The 25,493-nt window shown below is 36.2% G+C and overlaps 2 protein-coding genes across 2 annotated transcripts; both read right to left on the reverse strand.

Annotated features, from left to right (window-relative positions):
- Positions 1 to 5,393: 5,393 nt before the first annotated feature.
- LOC110918498 (ubiquitin carboxyl-terminal hydrolase 4) lies at positions 5,394 to 10,388 on the reverse strand. Its single transcript, XM_022162801.2, has 6 exons — positions 9,978 to 10,388; positions 8,687 to 8,803; positions 7,922 to 8,020; positions 7,640 to 7,828; positions 6,747 to 6,928; positions 5,394 to 6,197 (listed from the first exon to the last, which is right to left on the reverse strand). Exons 1-6 carry the CDS (start codon positions 10,092 to 10,094, stop codon positions 5,792 to 5,794), a joined length of 1,110 nt encoding a protein of 369 aa, XP_022018493.1. The 5' UTR covers positions 10,095 to 10,388; the 3' UTR covers positions 5,394 to 5,791.
- Positions 10,389 to 20,832: 10,444 nt separating this feature from the next.
- Positions 20,833 to 22,879, reverse strand: LOC110919539. The gene is made up of 8 exons (XM_022163806.1): positions 22,736 to 22,879; positions 22,320 to 22,587; positions 22,153 to 22,237; positions 21,959 to 22,020; positions 21,790 to 21,871; positions 21,602 to 21,695; positions 21,266 to 21,465; positions 20,833 to 21,202 (listed from the first exon to the last, which is right to left on the reverse strand). Exons 1-8 carry the CDS (start codon positions 22,877 to 22,879, stop codon positions 20,833 to 20,835), a joined length of 1,305 nt encoding a protein of 434 aa, XP_022019498.1.
- Between the last annotated feature and the right edge of the window lie 2,614 nt (positions 22,880 to 25,493).

Below are 25,493 nucleotides of genomic sequence, written 5' to 3' on the forward strand. Positions count from 1 at the left end.
CAAGTCAGAACAGCGGAACATCTTCAGCTCACTCGAGGAACAATCGCAGAGAAAGGAAGCCATCGATAGAAGCAACCCTTGTGTGTTACGTAATGGCGCTAGGAGAAGCACTCGATGAGATGACATCCGTGGAGGAGGTTCTAATTGACCATATCAACTATCTAACGGTGGGGCTAGAGAGTAGCTTCCAAGAAATCACCCTTTTGTACCAAAGGTTGAATATTCTTGCAATGCCACCTATGGAACCAATTTTCCCACAAGAAGATTGGAACTTGGCACAAGAAGTTGTTAATCCCACCGGGACATTCCCCTGGAACCTCCTCTAGACGCCTTATAAGAGGTTATGGTTGAGGTCGCACCTCTTCCACATGAGGTGGACAATGAGCCCGTCTTACTTCTCCCTCGGGAGATAGAGGATGGCTCAACGATGTGTGAGGAGCACCTCCGGGAAGAAGTTCTAAAAGCCTTATTCAACCGAAAGATTTATTTTTCAGGATTTTGTCGCTCTTATAATAAAATCATCTAGGATAGAACTTCTTTGTGGTTTAAAATTTCCTACATTCTAGGACCTACTTATCTATCTTAGTTTTTAGTTAGTGCTTTTTAATTTTTAGGAACTATGTATCTCGCACTTTTTAATGAATGATGGTTTAAAATTATTGAATGGTGTTTGGATGATGTTGTAATGGTTGAACACACTCGAAAAGGTGGAGGTTACCAATGGAATGTTAAAACCACACCTCATGCACAAAAACAGAGCCTCCCGACAATTTTCCACCATTACAGCAAGTTCAGCACGGGGTCGTACTCAGCCTAACACGCTCCGTGCCCAAGCTCTATAGAAAATTTGCCCAGTTCAGGTAACTGGACACGGGGCCATGCTCACTGAACACGCCCCGTGCCCAGCCTTCTGTTAAATTTTGGTACTGGCAATCTGACCACGGGGCCGTGGCCAGACGCCTAGTAACATAAAATTTTGTTTTTCAACACCTTTTTACATATTCAATGAACCTAAAAACTTATTTTTGGGACACATTGAGGACAATGTGTAATTTAAGTGTGGGGGATGCTAAAACCTTGAATTTTGCAAGTCCTAATAACAAGCCTTACACAAAACTCTATTGGAACAGCTAATCACCCCAAAAAAAATTTCAAAAATTTTGTCTTAGTTTAATTTGGGAATAACAAGTTCTAAAAAAGTTATATTTTTACAAATTTACAACCGATAGCGTCGTGATAAAAAGAACCAACATAAGAAAATTATGAAAAAGCATGATAGGTCTAATTAAAATTTGATTATATATACTTGATCACATTATAAACCCATTCCCACAACAAGTGAGTTTTGAGCTTTTATTGGGCATACAAGCATATATCTTTAAACTAAATGCTCATTTTTCGTTTCTTGTGTGAATAGCCGCTTAGTTCTTACGACTCTAGAACTTGCCACGACGATACATTCCCGGTCCTTACCAACTTAAACCCAAGTAAGTAAATAATGGAGGCATTAGGACTAACCCATTTTCCTTTCAACACCATTATTTTTCAATTTTTTTATCACCTACCCAAAATCCCGCTAGTTAACCCCTTTGAGACTAAACCTTTTCATTTCAAAACCCACAAAACAAACATATTTTACCCACCAAAACATTTTCTTTTCAAACCCTTTGCTTTAGTAAAAAGCTCGGTTATCTTGTGACGTCTCCTATCAAAAAAAAGAAAAGAAAAAAAGGAAAGTCTTGCAATAAACAAACAAGTTCCTCAAAAACAAATTTGTTTGAATATGATTAGTTTGAATAAAAGTCATAAAAACAAAAAAATTACGACGACCGACGCTTTTTACGCTTTTAGCCTTTTTTTTTACTAACCACTAACCAAAACCATCTACCCTTAGCCCAAGCCTAACCATTTCCCAAAGTCCTCTTGATATTTACGAAGGTTTATAGTTAAAAAGGAGGAGATTTGATTGCTTGGCAAGCATATGGTAGAAGTAAGTTCCATGCCGGTCTTGAGTGTTTCACAAAAATACATCTTCAGCCGAGTGTTGAGTGATCTCCCGTGAGGTATGTGAACTTGTATATAAATGGAATTTTAAAAAGGCATGTTATGCCCAAATAAGTAATTTTTCTTATAAAATGTTCTAAATAAATCATGACGAATAAGTTTGTAAATAAAATAAAAATAAAACCTAATAAAGATCTTGGATTCCCGACACTCAAGTCAAGCCCAAAATTCTCTTCTACCTTTTCTATTTGGGTGTGTAAAACCATATATTAAAGAGTTTTGCTTGAGGACAAGCAAAGATTCAAGTGTGGGGGTATTTGATGTATGCAAAATGTAACATATAAATTATATCAAATGAGGCATAAAACTAACCCTTTTTTAGTACTAATATTGGAAAAAATGTGTTTTTGTCTTCCTTTTGAATTTACAGGACCAAATGAGCTTAAACGAGCAAAAGGAACAAATATACAACTAAAACCAACATAAATACAAAGAAAAGGAATAAACGTGACATGCCCGACCCCTCGACAGCATCCCCAAAGGCAAAAACAAGAAACAGAAGACTGACCACGGGGCCGTTCCCACTGGACACGGGGGCGTGGTCAGCCACCTGCAGAAAAGACAAAGCTGTGGAAGCTTCTACGCCCACCACGGGGGTGTGCCCAGCTCAGCACAGAGCGTGGTCAACGCTAAGATACGCAGAATCTTGCAAAATCTTGGTAGTACAGATACGCTTCTGCCCACGGGGCCGTGCCCGCTGAACGCCTAGCCGTGTGGAGCCCTATGCTGACAAAAGCATTTAATGAAGGAAGAGAAAAGGATGGCCACGGGGGCGTGTCCGCTGGACACGGGGCTGTGGCGGGGCTTCTGTTTAGGCTATAAATAGGGGTGCTTGGTTCACTTCAAAGGCATCCGTTGGCAAACCACTACTCTCCCACTTTGCCACCACTCCACCACCACTACAACACCCACATCCACCACCATCATCCACCTTAGAGTGTGTGTAGTAGTCTCGGGATCCAAGATTGATAGTAAGAGTTCTTACCAATCAAAGGCCATGTTTGGTTAAGCCTCTTACATCACTTGGTGAAGACAAGTCTTTTATGTATTACTTTTGATTTTTAATCTTTCGGCACTTTTTATTTGGTTTTATATTAATGACTTTAATAACTAGTTTCTTATATTGAAGGTGAATTTTCTTTATCATTTGTCTGTGGTGTCTTGGCATTACTTTACTGTCTATATAAAGTAAAAGATTTACACCATTCATATCTCTACGGTCTATATAGAGATATGTTGGCTACCTGGTCGAGGGTTAAGGGAATGGTTTAGTAAGGTTCTTGCCTTGTTTAGTGTGTAGATCCTACAAGGACCAAGGTCAAGCTTACTGGGACCTCCTTCAATACCCATTGGTATTGGATGGCGGGGGTGCGAATGGCTTGATCCCTTCATATGTAAACTACTATTAATACATTAAACTGGCTACTTGGGATTGTATCCCTGCTGGCTCAAACCACTTAGCCGAGGGTAACGTCACCTTTAAAAGAGGGGCCTACCACTTTTCGCATTAATAACTTAATTAATTATGATCGTACCGATGTCGCCGCTCATTGCACAAAGCTTAGGAGGATGCACATCGGACAACATTTGGCGGTCGACTGGGACGCACTAGAGAGCTGCTGGTCGAGTTCTTATCGTCGTTCTCCTTACATCCTCCTCGGGTCGACCAGCCTGCGCAGCCACAGGGTCATCCCCCTCTCGCCGAGGTTTCTTTCAAGCTTTCCCATGTGCAGAGTAAGATGACGCTAGCACGGTTTGCGGTGCGTTGCAGTTTATACACAGAGCCTGAGATCGCTACGGAGGTTTATATACAGGGGCTAGTAGTGGTTGATAGACCCACCCTTCTAGGGTTTTGGGATGTGATTGTAGACCCTAGGACTTGGGACCATACCCGGTCGGCCGGTCCAAGGGGAAGATTTTAGCAGTTATTGGCCCGATGTACAGGTTTGTCCACTTATTAATGTAAATATTTTCATTGTTATTCTTATTTATAAATATTCATATTTGTCTAACACTCTCTGCAAGTATCTACATAGGTGGATTTGCACTTCTATCACCGCTCGTGGGAAGAGTCGTGAGTGGTGTACGTCCACAGACCTCTTTCTCTTTTACTGTTTGCTTTACAAGAGGTCGTACGCTCTTGCACACGGTTTGGCCCAGTACTTCGCCTCCACCCATCACCAGCAGGAGTGCAGACATTTGTACGGTGGCGCGTACGTCACCGTTATTGCCTGTTAATTGGGACATTTCCCGGAAGGTGGCCTGCACTTACTGCCGGTTGTAGAGCCGGCGAAGTTGGAGATTAACAGGATGTGGGGGATGAAGCTTATTAAGAGGTTCACCATCCTTGGCATGCGGTTTAAAACCCGCAGGGGAGAGCGCTTCCAACCGGTTGACTTGCCAAAGCACTTTGATCTAGCGTATCTGCTAGATATCCCTAGGGCGTGCAGGATCATCCGGCCGATTTTGACGGTGCAACGCTGCCGGCATGACCCCCCGGGGTGCCTCAGCATCCACGGCACGTTGTTCCAGGTCCTGCCGTAGGAGCTGCGGTATGTTGACAGGCTTATGGATTTGGTGGGTTGGTTGGTTCGGGAGGCGCAAGATCGACGAGAGAGAGGGGTTACCTGTCATACCACTCCCACCACCTCAGGCACCACATCAGCAGCCATAGTTAGATTCGGTGCCGGAGGCATAAACTAGCAGCATGTTCATATTTTTGTATCTAGTATTTAGTTGTAGTCTATATTTTGTTACGGATGTATAAACTTATCTTATATATATCATATTCAATTTGTTTTCAATTGTTAGGTTACATGATGTTCGTTTGTCTTACATTGATATTTTGTAATAAATAGTTAAAACCTTAGCATTGAAACTATAATGCGGAAATAATATAATGTTCAAACAATAAACATTAACATGATAGAAAACTAATATTAAAACGGTGTAGTCTAGAAAATTGTATAAAGCCCGTTACGGTAAGTAATATTTAAACGACATAATATATTAAAAATTGAAAAAATAAACAAGTTGACTCAAGTTTTTAACGTGTCAAACTCAAGCTAAAATTTTAGCTCGATAGGAGTAAACATGTCAACCCGAGCTAGCTAATTTAACTTTGAGCCCATATCGTAGATGGGACGGCTCGACACACTTAAGCACTACATGATAATATGCTCATATTGGAGAAAGAACTTTGCAACTACGAAAGTCGTCGGAATATAATCTAGGGGTTTACAATTTTGGAATGCAGATGAAAACCGCCAAACATTTCCTCAAATATTTTGATCATGTTTTACGTAACCACTTTGTCAAAATCTGTCAAGCACGCCTAAATTCAGGAAATTCTCCATTTCTTCACAAATCAAACAAAAATACAACACCATCATAGCTCTCGATTCATAAATAAACAAAAATGTTAATACCAATACAAACGAGACGCAAGTCATTAACTTAACATCATCTTTGATGATCACGTTCACGCTTAAAACAAGCTTCCATCATCACCGATATCAAAATCATCGTCCTCATCCACATCATCATCATATCATACGCACCTTTATTGTTTCAACTAAAACAGATGAACTCAAATAGCAGCAGTAACTGTACATCAAATCCATCACAAGTTTCTTCCCGTCTAATAACCCAAATTGCCGTATATGATGATAACACAAAAACCAAGTAACACAAATCTGAAAAAAAAAGGATTTGACAAAATACCCATTCAATGATCATTGTTGGCAGCAAGGCTCTCATAGAACAAGATATACCCGTGATCAGTGTTGCTAGCATACTCTTGGGCCGACCCGAACGAGGTTTGAACAGCGGATTCATCGATCATTTCCACGTTTTCATCATCAAAGAACAACCAGTGGTTGTGGCTTTTGACCAGACTTACGTAATGTCCGTGGTTGGGCCCGCTTCCAACATGAACCACCACCGCAAATAACGAGTATTCGCAATCCGCATCTTCCATTGTGTTGGTTAGCTTCAGCTCAAGAGGGAAAACGACACGGTATGATAACTTTTTGTACCTGCCCAGCTGTTCCATGTACTTGAAACGCTTCAAATGTATGACCAAAATATGTGGTGGTTTCTTGATCTTCATCCTCTTTTGTGCTTCCTGCAAACTGGATGATGAGAGTGAAACAATTAGAGGTGTAAACTCATTTACGGATAAACGGGTCAATATGGGTTATACTTTTTATCTAGGGATCAAACAATTCAGATGAGTCAAAAGCCCGATAAAAGGGTCAATTTGCGTTCTACTTCATCTCTAGAAGTCAAACAAATCAAATGGGTCAAAATCTGGATAAGCGGGTCAAATTGGGTAATACTTCATCTCTAAGGGTCAAACGGGTCAATCTGGCTTATGCTTCATCGCTATGGGTCAAACTGATCAATTTGTTATACTTCATCTCTAGGGGTCAAGCGGGTCAAAAGCCTCCCATCAATAATTTTTAGGGTTCGTGCTACAAAATATTTATACTTCACATTTTATAAACTCAACATACTTGAATTTCTCCCAAGAATAAATCTTTAGAGTTCATTTTGAGTGATTTCGAAATAAAAAGCCCTAATTTCCAAAAAAAGAGAAACTTCATTCTTGAAAGTGATTTCAAGATAATATGTGAGCTCAAACGTAAACAAATAATGAATATGTGGAAAAAAGAAGCAACCTGCAGCATTTATCACAGAAAAACTTATCCTCGGCATTTAAGGTCTCGGTGGAGCTGAAGTTCTTTAAACAGCTTGTAATCGAACTGTTCTGCTCAATATCAAGACTCAAATCTAAAAATGTCTCATCCCTTGCAGTCACAGTCTCACATCTTAAACACTTTGTTTCATTTGTAAGTATACCCTGGATTATAAACCATAAGAATCAAAAGCAACAAACATGAATTAGCAAAATGGTGATTAAAAAAAGATGTAAGATTATGGAGACTAAGAGTCCTGGATAACTATGAGATAATGTGGCTTAACTCTGTTTTACATTCAACTTAATATAAGTAAATTAATGCTCCTTTTTCTCTCATTAAGAGCGCTACATATTTTTAACAAAATTTAGAGTAAAATGCCATTTTCGTCCCTGAAGCCTGAGGTTTTGGCCAGTTTTGCGACTTTCGTCCAAAGGATTGTTTTTCCGCATCTGGATCCAAAAGATTCGAAATCTTGCCATTTTCATACGGCTCGTTAACTCCATCCATTTTTCTCCGTTAAGTCAAGGTGTACTTCCATCTTTTTTGTTAACTTCAAGGGCAATTCAGTATTTTTCACTTTATGTACACGCATTTAAAATACCCCTGACGAAATCCGTTAGACCGAATTGCCCTTTAAGTTAACAAAAAAGACGGAAATACCCCTGAATTGACGAAGAAAAATGGATGGAGTTAACGAGCTGGATGAAAATTGCAAAATTTCAAACATTTTGGATTCAGATGCGGAAAAACAAACCTTTGGACGAAAGTTGCAGAACTAACCAAACCTCCGGGACGAAAACGGCATTTTACTCCAATGTTTAATTACATATATTAATGTCTCTTATATGCAATTTATCATTTATAAAACGAACCTGAAAGTTTTTGTGAACCCAGGTAACCAAGGGCTCTTTCCGTACACCGTTGGCATGAGCAACATGTATCCCGTTGGGAATCTTTTCAGGAGGTGACGAAAGTTCTTTTGAAGCTTTTGCTGAATTGGCTTCTTTCTCTAGTATGTCAACTAGTTCGTTTAACAAGAAATTCAAAAATTCGTGCGCATCCTACACAATATTCATAAAATCACTATGTTAAAGAATGAAAATTGCAGGAATGAAATAAATTCGAATATTCGATTTAATAAGTGGGCTGTATACCTGATGCATGTAACCACGAAAAAGCTCATTTTCTTTCTTCACTCTTTGTACAAAGCGTTTGGGAGCAATAACGCCTGTTTTCTTCTTTTGTGTACTAATCTAATACAAAGTACCAGAAATCACATTAGTTGTATTGCTACAATTGTAGTTGCTAACAATTTCTCACCATGGTTATAAGTTGATATGGAAGATTATTTTGACCAGTATAGTTTTCATGTACAATAAAAGAATTAAAAGATAACACAAGGAGTTGGTTCTTCAATCTTCATGTCAAACTTTTCAGGTTTTCTAAATAATATTTCATGAAAAAAACAGATTTGACATTTCTTTTTTGTCTTAAATCAGTTATGAGTTTCAAACATTGCTAAACTCGTATTTTGTCCATCGTCCCAAAATATATATCATAATCAAATTATGAAAAAAGAACAATATTTCCAAGTGCATGTACACTTTGGCCCAAAAAAAACACAAATCAGATCCTACTTAATCACAAAGATTTTATCATTAAAAGAGATAATGTATGTGAATACAACCCATGTATTCAATTTTTATCGTTAAGGACACCCATATATTGAAACTACTTGATAAGCCCCAAAGCATTTTATCAAATTTCATTTATACCAATGCTGGCCATAAACATCTGGATGATAAAAATGACTTTAAATTCTTTACAGCAAAAAAGTATCATTTACTTGTATTTTCGAAAGGGGTTTAAAGGCAACAAGTAAAAGAGACCATTAAGCATGTATTCAAGAAACTGTGTACCTGCATAAACAGTTCTGCCAAACACGTAAGGAGATTTTCTTCTACGTCCCCGGGATTTTTAACATTTCCATAATATTCAAGTAATTGCTCACGAAATGGAACACAAAAATATAAAGCCTGAAAAGTAAAAACAAACCCATTAGTGTAAGCTACATATTTAGATCAAAACCGAGCAAGTTACTTAGAAATGGGTAATAACCAAATTGCAATTGATATAATGAAAAGGATCAATATCTTGAAAGGTTAATAAGCCAAACTGCATCTGCATTACCAGAGTTTCCCAACCATTGTAATTGCAAACAGCCAAAAAGCACTATAGACCTATAGTTAGCTTAGCAATTTCTTTCATAATCACAAGGATGGTCGGTAACTTGAAACGATAAGCCAGTACAATGGTTTTATCAGTCAATAATAATAATTAAATGACGGTTTAGCTATATAGGAAAACCTACTCGAGATTAGCTGAATGAACATTAAATTTTCAACAATCCAAAGTCAGATATCCATTTCTTGATAAAAACATATACAAGTTCAATTAAATGCCAAATGCCATGGCTGCTTATGCATCTGCTAAGCCAATTTGAAGCATGGCTTTATAAACCGTATGACTATAGTTGTTAATGGCGAATAGCGACAAATAGCGATAAGGTATATGCTACATAGCGAGTAGCGATAAATAGTGGGCACTATTCTATAAATAGTGATACACTATAAAAAAATTAAAAGAAAAATTATATGTATATTATATTAAAATACCCTGGTATATACACTATCTTACACGTATATTTAACAAAAACCTAAAATCCAGCTATATTTAATCGCTATTTAATAATTAAAAAAAACTGAAATCCCTCTATTTATGGCTACATACCTTCGACCTATCCACTACGCTATTCGCTATAGCGACCATAGCGGCCGCTATTGACAACTATGCCGTATGTTCACAGTAAAAACAAAACTTTCAAATCATAGTTACACAATTTAACAAAACATTCCAATTTATATCCCTGATCATTCCCCTTTCATCTAACTCCCTCCTTGTAAGCACCACCCACACAAAGAAGCAACAAAACACTAATCCAGTAAAAATATAAATCTAATAATTAATAACATTAACCAAAAAAAATAAAGTCTCCAACCAATTTCCAATCCTAATTTAATCAAAACAACCTAAATTAAATTAGGTCAACTCCAAATAACAACAGGCATCAAATCAATCTTCTTAACAAAGCAATAAGCAACCAAAATCTCCAAACTCAAAACAACAAAACGAGAAGAAATCGAGCAAAACCTGAAGCACGCTGTTACAATAGCAAGTGTTACCGAAGTTTTCAAGTCCAAAATACCGTTCACCTTCAGGAAACTGGTCTCCTAGAGCTTTCTCGAGCTTAGACCCCGTAGCGCCCATGAGACCATCAACTAGATACCAAAACTCCTCTATTTCTCTCTCTATCTATCGATCGAAACCCTAATTTCACCAACAAATTCAACGAGGATTGTAGATGTTCAAAATTGAACGAAATTGAATGAGATTGAACGAATTGTGATAGATTTGAATGCGATTCGTTAGGGTTTTTGAGAGAATTTAGCGAAAGGTGTGTGTTTGATCGATTAATTGGGGAAAATTGGGAGATTTGATGTGGAATCGGTTTTTAGGGTTTATATCGGAAACGGATATTTCAAAGAGGCGTGAGGAAACGGTTTGATCGGATTTTAGTTTATATTATTAATTATTAATAATATTATTATATTATTAATTAGTAATATTTTTTTTTTTGAACGGCAACAACACTTCTATACTATATAATAAAAGAAACCAATTAAGGGACACTTGTCATTATTCTAGACCATCCTTAATTGTAGATAATTATTATTTAATTAAAATCATATAAATCTTATCAACTCTAAATTATTGGCATAAATTTGATTTTAATTCCTTGAAGTCAAAAGAGTTGTATAATTATATATTTATTTACTTAGAATTCGTTAATGAACAAAAAAAAATCGGTTATCACATGATGAATGTTTATTATCATCATCATTAATCATTCAGATAATAATCAAAATTTTAATTGAGAAATTACGGTTTGTGAAAAGAAATAATGATTTTCAAAGGATAAATTATACTTGGATAACTGATTTTAAACATAAAAATTTGGATTTTTTTTTAAATAGAACTTTTATATGATCAAACCAAAAATTTAAAATAGTATTAACCTAATTTAAAAAATAAAAAAAAAATCCATTTTGATTTAGAAAGATTTTTTTTAACAATAGATAAATCCGTGTAATACAAATGGTTTTAAAGATATAACTTTTTTATTATTTGCTATATAGTATTAGATTTAATTAACCCGTAAAATACACGAAGTTTTTTTTTTAAAATATAACTTTGATATTATCAAACCAAAAATTTAAAATAGTATTAATGTAATTTAGAAAAATAATAAAAAAAGTCCATTTTGATTTAGAAAGATTTTTTTAACAATAGATAAACCCGTTTAATAAACAAGGTTTTTATAAATATAACTTTTTTATAGTATTTGCTATATAGTATAGATTTATTCAACCTGTACAATATACAAAGTTTTATTGAAATATAACTTTTATATTATTTAGTATATAAAATTATATTTCTTCCACCCATGAATACACAAGGTTTTTTTTTAAAATATATAAGTTTTTTATTGTTTGGTATATAAAATTGCATTTATTTAACCCGCACAATACACGAAGTTCTTAAAGATATATAACTTTTTTATTATTTAATATATAAAATTATATTTAATCAACACATATAATAAATGAGGTTTTTAAAATTATATTATTTTTTATTTAATACATAAATTGCTTTTATTCTAGACCATCCTTAATCGTAGATAATTATTATTTAACTAAAATCATATAAATCTTATCAACTCTAAATTATTGGCATAAATTTGATTTTAATTCCTTGAAGTCAAAAGAGTTGTATAATTATATATTTATTTATTTAGAATTCGTTAATGAACAAAAAAAAATCGGTTATCACATGATGAATGTTTATTATCATCATCATTAATCATTCAGATAATAATCAAAATTTTAATTGAGAAATTACGGTTTGTGAAAAGAAATAATGATTTTCAAAGGATAAATTATACTTGGATAACTGATTTTAAACATAAAAATTTGGATTTTTTTAATAGAACTTTTATATGATCAAACCAAAAATTTAAAATAGTATTAACCTAATTTAAAAAATAAAAAAAAATCCATTTTGATTTAGAAAGATTTTTTTTAACAATAGATAAATCTGTGTAATACAAATGGTTTTAAAGATATAACTTTTTTATTATTTGCTATATAGTATTAGATTTAATTAACCCGTAAAATACACGAAGTTTTTTTAAAATATAACTTTGATATTATCAAACCAAAAATTTAAAATAGTATTAACGTAATTTAGAAAAATAATAAAAAAGTCCGTTTTGATTTAGAAAGATTTTTTTAACAATAGATAAACCCGTTTAATAAACAAGGTTTTTATAAATATAACTTTTTTATAGTATTTGCTATATAGTATAGATTTATTCAACTTGTACAATATATAAAGTTTTATTAAAATATAACTTTTATATTATTTAGTATATAAAATTATATTTCTTCCACCCATGAATACACAAGGTTTTTTTTTTTAAAATATATAAGTTTTTTATTGTTTGGTATATAAAATTACATTTATTTAACCCGCACAATACACGAAGTTATTAAAGATATAAATTTTTTATTACTTAATATATAAAATTATATTTAATCAACACATATAATAAATCCGGTTTTTAAAAATATATTATTTTTTATTTAATATATAAATTGCTTTTATTCTACCCGTGTAATATACACGGGGTTCTAATCTAGTTATATATATATATAAAGAGCCAGCAAGGAGCTGATACAAAACACACCAAAACAACAACCGGAAACAAAACAGAACTTACAACATAATCGAAATATCAAAGGACAACCAATTAACGAAAGGCGGAACCGAGATCTTCGACCGGTTTGAGAGCCAAAGATAAGAATCTTCTTTAATAGCCTCAACCGATCTGGAAATAGGAATAAATCGGCCTTCAAAAACCATCTCATTTCTTGAGACTCATATCCTCCAAACCGTTGAAAGAACAACAGTGTAGACTATCTTCTTCCAATTGGAGCTTCCCGGCTGGTTCTGCACATAGGAGACGAAATCGCCCAAGCTGGAAAGGCCCATAGGGAAAGCAATTCTCATCCAACACAACACATTCCACCAAATGCTCCTAGCCCATAAGCAGTTAACAAAAAGATGATCCGGGTTCTCCTCGGCTATACCGCACCTGGAACAATAAACATCCGATAGAGGAACTCCCCTACGAGCTAATCCGACCTTTGAAGCAATCTTACCAAGCAAGGCTCTCCATACCAGAAAGTTAACTTTAGGAGGAGCCCAATAATTCCAAGCATAAACCTTCAAATTCGGCTCTTCGACCCCATTCGACGACTCAATATCTATCCGAACTTGTTTAACGGAAAAGGTACCATTGGACTCCGATCTCCATTTCCAAATCCCCTCCATCGTAAATCAAAAATTCTTTAAGAGATAACCCAGCTTTGGCCAGCAAAGACTCCACCGAACCGATATCTTTCCACACCCCCGGTATAGATTTTTTAAGGGGAATTAACGACGCATTAAGCGAACCATTTCCTCTATGAATCGACTCAACCACCGAAGCCCAAAGATGATTAGGATTTGACTTCAATCTCCACCACCATTTAGCAAGCATGGCAAGGTTAAAGCTTTGAATATTTCCAAGGCCCATACCTCCCCGTTTTCTCGCTTTCATGATAAACTCCCACCTTAACCATCTCATCTTGTGTCCCGACGCCGAATTTCCCCAAATAAAATCTCTCCTAATTTTCTCCATTTTTTGAATGATACACTTGGGAGCCACAAACAAAGAAAGAAAGTAGGACGGAAGGCTTCCGAGAACCGACTTCGCAAGCGTCATGCGACCCGCAAACGAAAGATACCTAGCTTTCGACTTTGAAAGTTTCTTCACAAATCTATCAAGAACCGGTTTCCAGAACTTTGCTCTTTTCATATTAACCCCAATAGGAATCCCCAAATACGTAAAAGGGAGCGAGCCGGCTTCACAGTTAGCCACCTTGGCAAACGAGGCAACTTCTGAGTCCGGGACACCAATACCATAAATTTTGCTTTTACTCCTATTTACTTTTAAACCCGTGACCAGACTTAACCATCTCAAAAGACGGTTCACCGCCAAAACATTGCTTTCTATCCACTCGCCAACAAAAACAACATCATCCGCATAAAAGAGATGGGATATAATAGGGCCACCATTTGGGAGCCGACAACCAAGAAAGAGACCCATTTGACACGCCCTATTCATAAACATACAAACAATCTCCATAGCTATAATGAAAAGAAAGGGGGAAAGCGGGTCACCTTGTCTTAAACCTCTTTTAAATTTGAATTCCGAAGTGGGCGCTCCGTTGACGAGAACTGAGCCCATTCCTGATTGCAAGCATCCTTTAATCCATTCGATCCATTTCAATGGAAAATTCATCTTTTCCATAATATGGACCAAAAATTTCCAATTAATAGTATCGTAGGCCTTTTCAAAGTCAACTTTAAAAATTAATAACTTTTTATGATTCTTCTTGGCCCAAGCAACTGTTTCACCAATAATAAGCGGACTATCAAGAATGTTCCGCTCTCCCACGAATGCCGATTGCGAATTAGAAATAATATCGTTCATCACCGGTTTAAGACGACTGGCCAAAACTTTGGCAATAATCTTGTACAACGATCCGACTAATGAGATCGGGCGAAAATTTGCAAGCTCTTGTGGGTCACTAACTTTAGGAATCAAAGTGATAAAAGAGGAGTTACAACCCTTACTGAAAGAACCCGAGAGATGGAATTCTCTTAGCATCCCCATAACCCAAGGTTTAACCTTATCCCAAAAAACTTTAAAAAACTTAAGGGAAAAACCATCCGGGCCCGGAGATTTGGAACCGTCACAGCTCTTAATCGCATAAAACACTTCCTTTTCTAAAAATTCATCACATAGAGTGACCCCCAAATAAGCCGGGACTCTCGGCAAATTAAAATTCTCAAAATCCGGTCTTCTTCTAATGGGCTCCGAAAATTGTTTTCTGAACCACCTCATAATCGACTCTTTGAGAGCTTCCGGGTTCGAGACCGCAACGCCATTAAAAGAGAGACTATTAATTCTATTTTTCGCCACGTTCAACGAGACCGTCTTATGGAAAAGTCGGCTATTCTCATCCCCAAACCTTAACCACTTGATTCTAGCTTTCTGGAGCATATCTTTAGCTTTGGATCGTTCCAATTTCTCAACTAAAACACGAGTATCCAGTCTAACTTTTTTCTCGTCACTGGAAAGGGGACCAAAGGTAGCTTTCTCTTCCAACCTAACCAAAGTTTCCACCAGATCTTTCAACACTTTAATATCCTCCTTTTTGACGTCCTCTCTCCATTTTTTAATCTCAGACTTCACTCTTCTAAGATTGCAAGCAAGAGCAGCGTCCCATCTTCCTCCAACAACATTAGCCCCAAAAACAGAATCGACAATCTCGACCAACTTCTTATCCTTGGCAACATGGGTAGTCTGCATACAAAATTAAAAAATTTAAATGGCACCGGCCCAAAATCCACAGAATTACAGGAGAGAGATATGGGCGGTGATCAGAGCAGCTTATCATATGAACCTCGAGGACAGCTTTAGGCCAAAAGGACATAAAACTCTCATTCACCAAAAACCAATCGAGCTTGCTTAATTTAACATCATCATGACCCGAGCAGAACGTAAAGTTACCCCCCACCATGGAATATTCCATCAACCCCATGTTTTCAATAAACCCGTTAAAAGCGTCAGCAAGACCTTGATCAAATCTAGAGTTAACTCTTTCATTCTCCAGACGGACTTCATTAAAGTCCCCAAGCAAAACCCAGATTTCATCTTGGTTAATCAACTCGGCAAGCTCACCCCAAAGAGATTTTCTACGGGACGGGTCATTTGGCGCATGCAAATTAACCACATTAACCACCCCTTCGACACCCCGAACATGACCAGAAAGAATGATATACCTCTGATTTTTACTGACCTGAGTAACATTGAACATATCCGGATTCCACAGAGAAGCCAAGCCGCCTGATCTCCCCACTGACTCCGCGTACACAAAATCCAAATTCGAGTTATCCTAGAACCGACGGATCACCGGCTCGGATAAAACCTCCAGATGGGTTTCTTGAATGCCTAAAAAATCAGCTTTGACTTTCCTTTTCAGCTTTGACTTTCCTCCAGATGGATAAAACCTCCAGATGGGTTTCTTCAACCCAGACCTTTATTTGGTGCTCTTTCCACGATATGACGAACTCCGCCGACAATCTTTTGCCCGATTGAACCAGAACTGCAAGACGTTCTTCCGCCATATTGCCATTACTTTTATCAGCATCCGATTTAACCAGGAGCCTTCCACACCTTTCGCCTATTTTATTGAACACATTATGATCCCATAAACTAACCGGCACACCCATAACCTTAATCCAAGCCACTCTGTCATAAATCGGGGGAATATCATCCCACACGTAAAGCCTGGAAAACCACTTTTCCCAGTCATTTACCATATTATACCTGAATTCTTCGACCTTCTCCGGACTACCAAAGCAAAGGAGGACTTTTAACCCACCCAAATACTTTAACATGATACCTTCTTCAGTCAACCCAGAAAGGAGAACTTTTAGATCGTTTAGAATATCTAAATCCTTTGCCTCCCCAACTAAGGATTTAAACTCCAAGTGTTTTTTAGTATCTGAATTCATAGGAGGAAGTGGTAAGGGCCCACCTAGACTAGCCACCCCAGAGTTTTGAGCCACTGAACTGAACGTTCTACCTTCAAACTGAGGTTTGGCCGATTTACCCAGATATCCAACAACATGACCTTTATCCAACCCATTAAGTCTATCAAAAACTGAAGTACGAGTACCATACCCTTTATCCACCACATCCACTTTGGATCCATCCCTATTAAACCGGGCTAAATTAACTCCAATGACTGCCCCATCAATCCGAACCTCCTTAATCTTTTCCATCCACCATTCCAGTTCCGACACATTTGACAGTTTAATGAATCCAAACTTATTCCCTGCACGATCTTTCTTCCGAGGAATGAACGCATCTTCAAGATTGACAAAATGGTCAAACGCCTTCCATAAAGAATCTTTGTCATAAGAGTCAGGAAGGTTTGAGATAAAAAAGGAGGTGGCATTCTGAAGCCTAGCCTCCCTGTTCCGAAACAATTTCTCCTTCCTAAAATCCTGTTTATTAATAATCATATTCTAGTTACTATTTTGAGCTTTCCACACCCTTTTACCCATGACACTAAGCACCGGGACCAACACTCGCAACCTCAACCACGGACCTTTAAAAGGATAATAGGATTCGAACCAAGTCTAGCTGAACTATACTCGATAGCCGCGACCGGTATCAGACCTACTATGCAATCAAGAGACCAGGCTGACAATCACGAGACCGAGAAAACACCACCAAGGAGAAGACGAAAAAACGGCCCGTCCTGAAAGGCAAATGGGAAAGACACCAAATCGAAATAGCGAGAGAGGTAGGCACGGGACTTCTCAAGAAGGGAGAAATCAGGAACCTATCCCGCTATTCCGGAGAGGGCTTACCGTCGAGCACTTCCGTCGACAGGCGAGGAGGGAAGAAAGAAAAAAGGAGATGATTGCTGATTAATTAGTAATATTAAGTTCTATACTTCTATTGGCCCTTTGATTTTGTCAACTTGACTCCTCTCGTGTGAGAGTGTGTATTTTCGAAAAATAAAGGGTTAATATCTGACAAAAAAAATACCTTTTCACTTTCAACGAAGACAATTTCCTTTATCAGTTTGTTTTGCCATGACAAGTAACAAGAGTCAAGGACAATCGTTATCAAAGGTTGGTCTTTATTTGAAAGATCATGTCTTCACTTATTGTCAGTTGTACGTTGCTTTATCAAGGGTCAACACCAGAGAAGGCGTTAAAATACTAATATTCGATGCTGATGGAAATCCAACAAATAAGACTTCTAATGTCGTTTACAAAGAAGTTTTTACTAGCTTGTAATCATTGTTTTTTCGGAGTTTTAACTTCCACCGTTCTAAGTATAGTTGTATATACATTTTCTTAATTACTATTTGGTTTAAAGTTTATAAACTCTATAATGTTTTGCATCTCAGAACCATGTGTGATAAATTTATTCGTAAGTAATTTACAACGTAGACAATTCTGAAGATCCCCGGGTTCACTGTCAATATGGAAGAAAATGATATAGGAAGATTGTTTGGAATAGATCGATAATCGAGGAGCATATATAATAAAACTAGGTTTTCACCCGGGATTGCTTCCCAAGCTCGAGAAACTTACTTATATTAAAAGCTAATTATGATTATTACGTGATTAAAAACATACAAAAAATATGACATATTAATGGCTTTGCTATAAGAAAAAATTATTTTTCTTTGTTAATGTGAATACCAAATGAATTCAACTAATCATCCAGTTTACTCTTGTATCTCAATGTAAATATAAATAACAAATTCAATAAGGGGTGTACGTGTAAATATTTTTCATCACTTGAAAATATGGGAAAACGAAAACACAGCCGTCATTATACCTTTAGCATCATTTCACATCAAACATCTATCATCTCTTCTTTCAAAAATCTCTTTCTCACTGTCATTTTCTAGGGTTTCAAGTTTCATATTCTCCGACTTCTACACTTCAATCACTGGAGGTTTTACCATTTTTTCTTGATCAACTCGTATGTACATTCATATGTAATGAATTTTGTAGTGTTTAACCGATCTTAATTCAAATCCTATTTTGCTACAAATACAATTTTAAACGTTTATTGCTATACATTGAAGAAGGGTTTAGTAAGGTGTTTGAATCATTCGTTGAGAACATGTTAAAATACTCATTATTTGCGGAAAAATTTTAACACATACTCTGTTTCTATGATTAATTTCAGTAGATACTTTGTTAAACAATCATTATTGAAAGCAGTTATGGAAGTTCTAATTAAATGTTGATCAACGATTTGTTTGTATTTTTCAACACTTTGGTGTTTTGTTGTTTGGAATTTGTTTGTTCATGTTTTTATAATCATCAAGAATTATATATTTGTTTTCTACCTTTGTAATAACTGATTACTGATTTAGATATTAAAACAAGTTAATGACATTGTGTGATACTGACTTTTTAGTTTAGTTAATATACTTTTTTCTAATAGTTATAGCGTGTAATACAAAAAGTTCATGTTCATCTTCGAAGCCAACTTTTTAATTTCAATCTTTTAACATCTTTACTGATTCAGGTTTTATCATGTTTTCTACACTTGTGAAGTTTCTTGATTACCTAGAATAATTGAAAGTGGTATGACATGTTTTTATATACATAATTTATTTTTATTAAAATATATATTTAACAGTTGTTATCATTTATATTTTCTTACACTACATAAAAATTATATACAGGATATACCTTTAGCCTTTGCTAATCAAAAGTGGGGAGACTGTTGGGAAAAAAAAAGTTTCGAATCTATCATGAGTGTGATAAAAAATGGGTTGTGAGGGTCAAAACACAAAATTCAACGCCAGTAATTACTGATGGTTGGGACACTGTTGTTAAAGATCTTAATCTGCCGAGGGATACTTTGTTGGTTTTCAGACCATTAGGAGATTTTTGGCTTGAACTTTCATGTTTTGTGGATGGCATTTGTGGTGAATCTTATTTCACGTTTAATCGTTATGCAAGATTTGGTTTACGGTATGACTATTGATCTTAACTTCAATTCTTTTGCACCTTAAACGTGTTAACACTTATTCTCATAAATTACATACTTCACGTATAGTATTCATTATTTATAATTTTATGCAGGTAATCGAAGATTGTTTCATTAGACAATTTTACGTAAACAGCCCACCAAGTGGCAAATATCAAATCTGTTATAAGGGTTCTTATTGGAATGTTGAGGCGTCTAAGTTTGATATCAACTTTGTATTTGCAAAAGAATGACCGGAAATATGCAACGATGTTGGGATACTAGAGGATGATTTGCTTATCTTTAGGAGAATTGATAATGTTGTTTTTGAGTTATTGGTTTATTGAAATGAGACTGAGATTTGGTTGTCGAAGAAACCTGAATCTGACGATGATAGTATACTTGAGATATCCAAGGCTGATTATGTTGAGAATGTATTCAAGGTACGTATGTATTTAGCATTAGCAGTAAAGGATTTATTAATTTTAGCATTTTATTAATTATTCCATTAAGTTGACCAGCACATCTATGATGATGATAAAGTTGCGTCTTTAGGTGAAGGAAAAATAGTTACTTAGGTACTTACTAAATAGTTAAAATTATTTATTTTTAATTTAACACATATAAGAATTTAATGTTTTTACAACTATTAGTAATGTTGTTTACTGATGTTATATTTATCCAATAATGTAATATTTAGAAGAAGTTACCAACCAATGCACTACCAAAGGATGTTAACTCACGTAAACCAGTCAAGTTTGATATTAAATGCACGTCGAAGAGACGCATGTCTTCATGATTGAACAAAACACAAGATGTAAGTTTACCATCTTAAAGATGTTATATTACTATGGTTATTAAAGTTACTCTATGACAACAGGTTAAGAAGAAAGGTAAACTTACTTCTGAGAGAAAGGAGACGGTCAAGAATACGACTAAGGGAAATATCGCCTTACCTATCGACACAGTTGATCATACAAGTTAAGTGACTAACACATCATCTGCTAGTTCCCTAGCTTGTACCAAAAGCATGTTTCTTGAGCTGTTACATCTTCTTCCATGGCTTCACATTGCTGTTATGCTATCATTAGTAGCTACCCCAAAAATCTGGTCACCAACTGATTCATCCTACCTGCAGTGCCTTAGTTGCAGGGCCAACATCGGCGTACACATTGACTATTGTTAGTAAACTGTCCTTATTGTTATTCAGAGTCGGATTTATTGGTTTAAACATAACCTATTCAGTGTCGGGGTATACGACTAAATCGTATTTTCTTTACCTGGTGAATCAGTATGAGAACGCTTGTTGATGTTAACTTTTGGGTCTGGAGTTGTTGGAGGCACTGCTGATGCTAGAGTTCCTACACTGCTTCCCTGAGCATCACATGTCTCAGCGAGATCTGTAACGTTGGTGACTACGACATGACCTTCCCTTCTAACAGAGACATACATTATTTTCCTAATGCCTATAACGTCAGAAATCTGTTGTGGCAGTGATTTGGGATCAGTGTAGCCATGTTTCAAGATCAAATCCTCACAGCTTGTTTTCAGGAGGGCAGTCATTCCCTCATCAAAGAACGTGACTTCAGTTGGTGTTGTTCCATCCATAATGATCGCATTAACAGAGTACCTGAAAAGAATAATGTTTGTTAACACTGGTTATAAAATTCACCTATGTTTGTGTCATACTTACAAGAACTTGGGTGTTATGTCTTCATCATCCTTGCAAACGAACATCAATGATCCGTCTTCCTCCGGATAAACCGTTTTGTCGCAGGTTGAACAGTGTACATAAAACCATCCACGATTCAGGTCAAATTTCTCTATCCATGCGTCACACCTGAATCTTGTAGAGTGCTGTGTTTGATCATTGCGGAATAACATGTTAGGTGTCTGTACGGAAAAGCATTACTAACAGCCCCCTCACCCATTTACGTTAACATAACATATTGTTATGTGACAGCCCACGAACAGTAATTATCGGATGTCAGGAATCGTCAACTCACGATAAGTAATTACTAACATGTACCTTTTTCCCAGCAATGTCAGGAATCGTCAACTCACGAACAGTAATTATCGGATCGTCTTCGTCATTGGGATCAACAGGTGGTAAGTCCCTAAGCCTGTTTGTTTTCCAAATGTGGGAAATGTAAGGAAGTTAGATGAAAATATTGTAGGATTCAAGTAATAGGTATTTATATCTCTATATGTGCTTACCTCTTTGTATACTTGATAGTTTGTGGCATTTCCGGGTTGATAGCAACCGTTGTCAAATATGTAGCCTCGAGTTGAATCGAACCTATAAACAATATTTTTAATGTCTGATGTAAACTGCTTTGATAAATCTGTTTCAGTAGCAAGTATTCTATTTTTTCAAGAAACATACCATAGTAGTTTGAAACTTGAGTGGCTGTTATGGCAACTATGTTGCCAGATCCAACATGATCACTGATTAGATGTAACATACTTGGCTAAAGAGTGATCTCAACCTTGTTTCGATTGTATGACAGAAGATGTATTGAGAACCGTATTTGTTAATAATTTGTTATCGTTTATGAGATAAGTTTGTGACATACTTACCGCTCGTCGCGTAACACAACCTTCCTAACTGCTGAAATCTTACCTGTTGGTTGGAGATAATTGCGGTCCACACGGCCTATGAAATCTGCAATTATTCATATATTTAGGCCTTAGTGTATAAATTATAAACCTATTTTCTATAACTATTGATCATAGTATACGTGTACCAGTTAGCAATTTGTTAACTTTGATGAGACCCCTTAGCACCTCGTAGCTCACGAAGCCGAAGTATATGTTTGGTATATCTGCGCTTTCTATGGGAACAAACTTTGCCTTCTTACCTATTATAAGCGATGCTGGGTGGTTTATAGTAGCCATGTAGTCTCGAGGCTTGGTGCAAACATATCCCGTAACCCTGTAGCATGATTGCAGCCTTATTATTTTGTCAAAGTATTCTATTTTGTCACCATCAGCTGTAGCTTCAATACCGTCTCCCTGCGTTACAGGTAATCTAATAGTGTTAGGATGTCATATGCCTTTTGGGGAAAACATAAACTATAACCTTGAAACATTGGACAACATATAATAGCATACGTTTTCTAATATCACAACAGGAATTGATAAGGATCAAATAATGACTTACATTTCTATCAACAAACTGATAACACAGTTCGTTTTTCTTAATGCCAGGGACTTTGCTGGTAGAAATCCATTGTTTAATCACTCTAATCTCGATAGCTGTTGCTTTTTCTCTTACTCTTATGTCCTTGACAGCCCTGGAGGACATATTCGCTTGTTACCTTATAAACACCAAAACAAAGAGTAAGCTATTGTATCATCAGTAACTTTGAGGGGATCATATACAACTTATTTGCACAACACATTCTGCACAAACAAAATATCTCCAAGATAACTTCCAAAATCTACTGAAACCAATGCTAAGAACAAATTGTCAGCTCAAATTCAGCAACAATAGTAACTCTGCAACATATGAACTCAAAACATAAACATTCAACTTATTTGTCTAAACAACGCTCGAATCTACTAAAACTAATGCTAAACACAAATTATCAGCTCAAATTTATCAACAAAAATAGTAACACTGCAACATATGAACTCAGTGTGATGACGGAATGCAGAACTGAAGTTAAAATTATTTAATGTGTTATCTAATAAACAACAAATAGACAAAGTAGTTAGCAACTTTGAGTGCACTTGTAACAACAGTTCAAAAATTAATCGAGAATATCATTGGAATCTACTAAACCTAATGCCAACAACAAACTATCAGCTTAAATTCAGCAACAACAACAGTAACTGTTCAACATTCGAACTCGAAACATAAAACATTAACTTATTTGCATAAACACGAACCTACTAAACCTAAGAACAAAGTATTAGCTCAAATTCAGCAACAACAACAACAGTATCTATGCAACAGTTACAATGAAGCAAACTAATTCAAATCAAAATTAAGCTCTAATAATAAAACAAATCGCTCATAAACAACCTCAGATATCAACTCAACCGTCATGAAAACCCTATAACAAAAATTACTTCATCCTATACAACAATTGCCGCATATATTACAACTAAACAACGAACATTGGTGAAAAATTTACCAACTTAAGAGTAGGAAAACCTGTTTAGAAATAAGATTACCATAAATCAGAAGGACGTACCTTCGATCAACAGTTGTGTGAGCGGGATGAAGAGAGATTAGGGCTTGATCTAAGGAAAGAGTAAATGGCATGGGGGTTTTAAACCCTAAATTTTGAAGGAGAAAGACACGTATGAGGGTGATGTGGAAAAAGTAGTTCAACTAATTAAACTAAAATTACCCTAAATTAAGACTCAAGTAATAAAAATCTAGACTCTTTAACCTGACTAAACTACTCACCGACAAGTGTACCGGTCGACTCTAGCACAGAAAAGTAAGTCCGGATGTCGAACCCACAAGGACTCTACGAATTACGTTAACGACTCACTTAGACTAGACACTGACACGACTAAACAAATATTGTGTTTGGGGGGGGGGGTTTACTAAAATCCTAAAATTATGATTAAATTGAAATTAACTAAGACACGAACGAAAACTAGGGTTTTGATTCAGATGAGATTAAGGACTACCTAGACTTGAATCCAGTTTAACTATGAATGGACTTCTAACGGTTTTATTGTTGTATGGAGCCGGGATCGTTAAATACTAAACCTTAAAGTATTTCAATGCTAAGACTTCCCGACCCTTCTCAGGAAGAAACCTAGGAAACCCTACAAGGCTGTTATGATTACCGACTGTTAGATTTCCTCTCAGTCCTCTAACGACTCTAAAAGTGCCCTAATACGACTATCTACCTCTCAGCGCGATAATCTAAGGCAATTCTAGGTTCTGACTTGGTTTACTAGACACAACTGCAATTAGGGAACTAACTTCGACTTCTCTCAAAATCTAATTTAGCTATATATTGCACCGCGACCTAATAACTAACTCGAGCCTCTCAGCGACAAGTTAAGCAGAATATTTACTCCTAATTATATTTTAATTACTGTTTCTAAGGCTATCGGCCGATTTACCCAAAGATCACCCGAACCCGCAAGGATGCAAATAATCAACACAGATCTATTATGTGATAAAGACCGTCACTAAAATCTATGTGAAACAGCAAATAATCCACAATCAAAAGTAAATACGCATGTGCACCAAATCAGAATATCTAGAACACGTTACTTTCAAAGTCAATCCATAATCAAACAATAAAAACCGTTAAAAGATCCAAACTTTCATCAAACCATCATCTAGTCTAGGTAATATCTAGGGTTTAGCCAAGAAACATGATGTCTAACATAAACAAATCAAATTCAAAACAAGAATTCATTATCAAAGTATCGAAACAAGAAAATAGTGAAAACCGGGAGATAAGACCCGAACAATCTTCTTTCCTACGCTCCGTGCTTCAACCTGATGATTCTTGCAAGCTAAATCACCTCGAAAAACTCGAAAATCTGCTCTCAAAGTCGCCTAGGGTTTCTTGGTTCGTGTGCTGTATCATAATGATGATTATTATTCCTTTTATATCAAACCCTAGTCGATCCTCCACTCAGGCGCATCAGTCATGCTAGTCGCGTAGCGCGACTGGTCTCCTCTTTACGCTGGCGCTACGCGAGAGCCTTCAAAGTCAGCAAAGTCAACGTTATCTCAGTCGCGTAGCGCGACTGAGCGTCCTGTTACCTTAGCGCTACGCGAGTGACCATTTTTCACAGAATGTTTACTTCCAAGCTTAGCTCCAATTTCCAAAAACTTCAAAATTATTCTAACACTTTTATACATTGGCTCCGGAACTTGACATTTGACACTTTAGCTCGGTTTTTGCTCCAATTTCAGCATTTTATGTATCAAGACC

Source organism: Helianthus annuus, chromosome 16, assembly GCF_002127325.2.
Source record: "Helianthus annuus cultivar XRQ/B chromosome 16, HanXRQr2.0-SUNRISE, whole genome shotgun sequence".
In the NCBI taxonomy this organism is placed as follows: Eukaryota; Viridiplantae; Streptophyta; class Magnoliopsida; order Asterales; family Asteraceae; genus Helianthus; species Helianthus annuus.